Source organism: Limulus polyphemus, unplaced genomic scaffold (assembly GCF_000517525.1).
Source record: "Limulus polyphemus unplaced genomic scaffold, Limulus_polyphemus-2.1.2 Scaffold1949, whole genome shotgun sequence".
Lineage (NCBI taxonomy): Eukaryota > Metazoa > Arthropoda > Merostomata > Xiphosura > Limulidae > Limulus > Limulus polyphemus.
Genome location: NW_013667559.1, coordinates 30,468 through 36,467, shown reverse-complemented (window position 1 = coordinate 36,467; position 6,000 = coordinate 30,468). Strand labels below are relative to the sequence as shown.

Genomic DNA, 6,000 nt, shown 5'->3' with positions numbered 1-6,000 from the left:
GTATATATATATATATATATATATATATATATATATAGTAGGCGGTTGATATAGATATTAAACACTTTTATTTAAAAACACAAAACAAGTAACAACATTTAAAATACTAAAAGTGCATAGGAAGCCCAATCTATCAAACGATTTACCACTTATTAATGAGTTATACCAGTTTCAGGAAACTCCACCCCTTCTCAGTAACCCTGAAAAGGACAAATAAAAAGAACAAGACTAGGCTTCTTGTTGTGCCAGAACGTATATATTGTACGTGTGTTGTTTTACTCATGACAGTGAACTTGAAGTGTATAAGGTTTGAATTAATAGGATTAGTAACAGTGCATCATATTAATACAGGGTTTCAATCAGTAACTTTAGCATCAATGCTGCATATTAATATAGGATTTGAATTAATAGGATTAGTAACAGTGCATCATATTAATACAGAGTTTCAATCAGTAAGTTTAGCATCAATGCTGCATATTAATATAGGATTTGAATTAATAGGTTTACCATCAGTGCTACATATTAATACAGGATTTGAATTAATAGGTTTAGCATCAGTGCTACATATTAATACAGGATTTGAATTAATAGGTTTAGCATCAGTGCTACATATTAATACAGGATTTGAAATAATAGGTTTAGCATCAGTGCTACATATTTTTCAAATCCTATATTAATATAGGTTCACAGAAGTGAGTAAACACCACTCAAAATACTATACATATACTATATGCTGCACCATTATAACAAGTTTAGTCTTTTGATTTGTCTTAGTTCAGGAATACTGATGGATGATGGAATTCCCATAGATTAGTACTCAGTGTCATGTGGTGAATTGAATGACAGATTGGGTTGCATATCTTTTTTTAGTATTTTAAATAGCTTGTCTGCTAAATAACTTAGAAAATTAAATTAGTAGCATCAGTGCTGAATATTCTTTGGATCATATATTAACATAGGTTTACTGTGGTTTGTAAAAGACAACTCAAAACACCATACATATGAAAGTTAATAATACTTTTAGGAACATAATTCGGTGCTACTATAGCGTGAGGTCTACCGCCATATGTCGCCTACCCCCTTTAATATAAATTTAATTAGAAAACCAATTATCTATTTAAGTCATTCCTAGGATATGTACAAATTTAGTGTTTATCGCTAAAATAAATGTTTGGAAATGTGTGATATCCATGAGGGATGGATAATGCAGCGGTAGACCTCACGCTATAGTACTAACGGGAGGTAGACCTCACGCTATAGTAGCACCCATAATTCATTAGTGCATTTGTATAAAAATGCATCAAGACTTAGACCTTTGTGAATGAAAAAGTTGAAAGTCTCTCTACTTCTGTTTTTATTTATCTTACTAGTTATTTCTGTCATATTATTCTTTTGAAGTGTTAGTCACCTGTTCTTTAAAGATAAACTAATTTGTTATTCTCTGAATTAAATAATTTTAGCAATTAGGATGTTTAATGTCATTGTCTATGTAGTTTTATGTTTACCTAAACTTTAAGAAAAGGAAAAATATATCTGTTAGTTCTCACTTTTTCTAGTAGCTTGTACAATATATCATACTTGGTTGATCAACGCCCTCTAGTGGTTCAGTTGTAAATCTGAGGCTTATCATGCTAAAAATTGAATTTCAATACCCACAGTACAGCACGGATAGCCCATTGTGTAGCTTTGTGCCCAACAACAACAAAATAGTTGAGCAAAATTTGAATTTACTTACCAGTACATGCTTGGTTGGAAGTGGAGTTTATGAATCTTGTTGAAGCATGTTAATGCAGGAAAGCACTTGTAAAAATGGAGACATTTACTTACCAGTACATGCTTGGTTGGAAGTGGGGTTTATGAATATTGTTGAAGCATGTTAATGCAGGAAAGCACTTGTAAAAATGGAGATATTTACTTACCAGTACATGCTTGGTTGGAAGTGGGGTTTATGAATCTTGTTGAAGCATGTTCATGTAGGAAAGCACTTGTAAAAATGGAGACATTTACTTACAGTACATGCTTGGTTGGAAGTGGAGTTTATGAATCTTGTTGAAGCATGTTAATGCAGGAAAGCACTTGTAAAAATGGAGACATTTACTTACCAGTACATGCTTGGTTGGAAGTGGGGTTTATGAATATTGTTGAAGCATGTTAATGCAGGAAAGCACTTGTAAAAATGGAGATATTTACTTAAAAGTTGATCTCTTCAGATGACTTTGTTTTCTTTTTTACCACAAATCGTTTCTCATGATGTTAGGTGTTGTAGACAAATTTTTTTTTTCTTACCAAAACTAACAAAAGCAAAATATCTTTGGTTTTGTTTTGCATGTAATAAATGAAAATAACATTGTGAATACATTCATATGTTTTTTTAGGTACAATGGCTGTCATCAGTTTAATGGCTGGTAATGCGGTAGAAAGCTTAGTGGCAGCTAACAAACAGAATATGCCTAGTTTAGCCATAGGAGAGACTGCTGGAAATCTCAGTTTTAACGGAAGTGAGAATCTGTTTCACTCTACAGATCAATTCTGGCCTCCAACCAACTTGGAAATAGTAGTTTCTCTCTGTCTTGTGACTGGGCTTTTCCAGGTATGATTAATCTTGGTGTAGGTATAGTTTTCTGTGTAGAAAGTAAATTCACAGTGCTATAAAACTAGAAAAAAAAAGAGAATTAGTATTGATTGGCATCTTGTCAGTTATTGTGAGACTAAAAGGCTTACTTGATGCATAAGTAATAAATCTTCATATAGTAATGTACCCCAGTTTTGTGGTAAGTCTGAAGACATGTAACACTAAAAACTGTGTTTTAATACCTGTGGTGGGCACAGCACAGATAGCCAGTTGTATTACTTTGTGTTTAACAACAACAGAAAAAACAATCGTATAGCAGGGCGATGTTTCACAACTCAAACTTAGTAGTATTTGGATTATATTTGTTGATTTCCATGTTTACAGTATTCTAATTTAATCTACAAATATATGTGTGTGTTTGTGTGTGTGTGTGTATATTAGTCATTATTTTTAAATAAATAAATAAAGTAATCTTTATTCACCAGTTTGTTGATCCTGAGGAGTATAAAAATACTTCTTTACAAGTTTCAAAATGCATGTTGATGTAATCATTTAATGATACTTGAAAAAACAAATGTCAACAAAAATATATGTAACTGTACGTGAAATATTTTCAAAATCCATTGATTTCTGAGTCAGTAACCAAAAAATTGTATATCAAATTAATACTTTCATGCAAAATTAATAATTTCAGCCACATTTTTAACGACGGTAGGTTTACATACTGCATTTGAAAGTAGATTTGTTCTGACTAGGATTTTGAGGAAGTGACAAAAGTAGCTTCTTAACAGGGGTGGCATATTGTGTACATCTGGGGTCAAAGTGCACAAGCCATAGCCTTTTACAGAGTGCCATTCAACATGGTATCTATTTGATGTTGGAGTTATCAGCTATTCGTTTTACCATACATTGCTGATTTAGTAACAGTTTATGGTAGAGGAGCTTAAATACAGGGATACTGAAAAGAACTGTAGATATGTATTTCTGATGTTATAGAGGCTATGCAAATGCAATATGCACAACAGACCAAAGTATTTTTATTCTTCACAGAAACATCGTCTTGCACTCTGATTTGTCAGAGTTTGAGTCAGACTGATGTTATCAATTCACAGATATGTCTTGAGTACAGAGACTTTATAATTCATCTGATTTTTGGGTACAAAGGACTTGTACATTTTACTAAAAGTTAGCCACATTTCTTGTGGATACACATATAGTAAGTTCAGTGTACCAAGTCTGTGCATTTTGGGTTAATGGTGGTCCTGATTGATGAACAAACATAGAAATTTTAAACCTTACATGGGTACTGATGCCATTGTCAAATATGGAATTTGTTCATTGACTTTTGTAGCTTTTTTGAATAAATGGATAAGATTAAAAAAAAGACGTAAAATCTTTTTTTAAATAGGACAAGAAGGATTACTGCTATGAAGTTGTAAATCAGGAATATTTAAACTACCCTGAAGGAAAAAAAAAGAAGAAATTTATCAAATTTGTTTGGAGTGCACAAATAATGAAAGAACTTTGAAAGTCTAAATAAATTAGATCACACAATTCAGCTAATTCACTTTAATCCGTTGTTAAAACCTGACTCGCTTCTACTTTAGACAATGTTAAGATCCATGTTGCTGATGAGAAATCTTGTGTTGTCAATTGTAGAAACAAAAAGAAAATCAAGATGGTGCTTAGATTTAAATCTTACAAGATGTTAAATTTGAGAGTCTCATTCAGCGGGTTGAACCAACATTTCACCGATTTTTTTAATACTGTTTAATAGTGGATGTTTTATGAAGAGGAATTATACTAGTGGTAAAACAATAGTGACCACTGGCAATGTTGAACAGGTGACTACTTAGTTAAGGATTATTTTATAGAAAAAAGAAGTTTAGAGGAGTTAAAATCTGCCACCTATAGTAGGTGGCTGCTTGAACAGATATGACTACAATTCAGTTACCAGATGAGTCAAAGAGACTCTTTTTGACATAAAAATTACCTAAAATAAAAAAAAAGTGTAATATAATGTTAACAATTTAGTTATACTTGGAAATGTGTCTCAAATATCTGATGCTGTTGTAGTTAGGTAAACATAAATGTCATTGACAAAAAGTATTTTCTACAGTAAATTGCACGGTTTCATGCTAAGACTAGATCTTGATGTTGAAGTGTTTTCAGTACTTTGCATTCCTTTACTACAACATTTTAAACGAGTTTTAATAGCTATATATTTTGTTAAGAGTTTCCAGTATTATGGAGGTGCCACATTGTATGTATGTATCTTTGTACACATACGTATGTAAAGATACTGCAAATAAGTAGATATGCAGCAAATTTTTTTTATATATATATTTATATTTTCAAGTATTTATTGGTTAATACAAAAACAATTTAATGTATATACTTATATCAGTAATAAAACATGAAACATTTATTAAAAATGTTTTTTTGGTATAGATTTTGATGGGTATTTTTCACTTGGGATCATTGACAGTAATATTCTCGGATCAGTTTGTATCTGGATTTTGCACTGGAACTGCCATCTTGGTGGTTATTTCACAGATAAAGTATGTCTTTGATATCTCCACACAGAGGTATTCAGGCCCATTTATGATCATTTATGTAAGTAAATATTTGGTTGCTGTAAGTTCTGAAATTAATAAAGATGCCCTATAACAAATTTTGTTGGTAGATTTATAGGATGTTATAACATAAATTGAAGTACATTAGTTCTAAATTGTACAATGTTCTGTGAGGTGTTTGTAGTACTGTTATAGAGTATTTATATACATAACTACAGAACATTTGTTATTACACCTGTAGGATGTATTCACAGTAAACTGCAAGAGTAGACTTGCATGTATAGAATATTTTATTCATAAAATGTAGACAGTATAAGCTTAAGTCGAAACTGTCTCATAAGGTTGTTTTTATAATTTGTGCCATCCTATAGGATTTTTTCTTTGATAGCTTATTTTTTACATTCGAACATAACATTAAAGGGCAACAAGGAACCTTTTGGTTCATCTGGGCTGTTCTATCTACTAAATTAAACCAAACACTAAAAAACTCAAAGCCAGGCCTTATCATTGAAATATTTATTAAGCTTTCCCTTAAACTGCCTCAAATTGACTGCATCTACCACATCTGAAGGCAACCAATTCCAAAGGCCAAAGCTCTCTTAGATGAGGACGACTCCTTCCCTACCAAAATTTACATTTGTGTTCCTTAGTCTTACCATTTTCACCATTAAATAGAAAAAAAAAGATGAAGCATCAGTTTATAAGTTCCCTTAATTTTAAACATCTCAGTTAAATCCTCCTGAACTTATTTTCTCTTAGGAAAAAAATATATTAGACATCTTAAATTATCCTCATGTGACAACCTTTACACTCCAGGTATCATCCTGGTAGCCATTCTCTGAACCCTAGAGA

The 6,000-nt window shown here is 31.6% G+C and overlaps 1 protein-coding gene across 6 annotated transcripts in view; it reads left to right on the top strand.

Moving 5' to 3' along the window:
- Positions 1-6,000, top strand: part of LOC106465449 (sulfate transporter-like) — a 50,041-nt gene that overhangs the window by 22,001 nt on the left and 22,040 nt on the right. For 5 of the 6 annotated variants that reach the window (XM_022393354.1, XM_022393355.1, XM_022393357.1 and 2 more), the window contains 2 exons: positions 2,376-2,590; positions 5,024-5,188. In XM_022393354.1, the coding sequence (XP_022249062.1) occupies positions 2,376-2,590; positions 5,024-5,188 (380 nt within the window). The remainder of the gene's footprint in view (positions 1-2,375; positions 2,591-5,023; positions 5,189-6,000) is intronic. The other variant, XM_022393358.1, reaches the window with a different exon arrangement.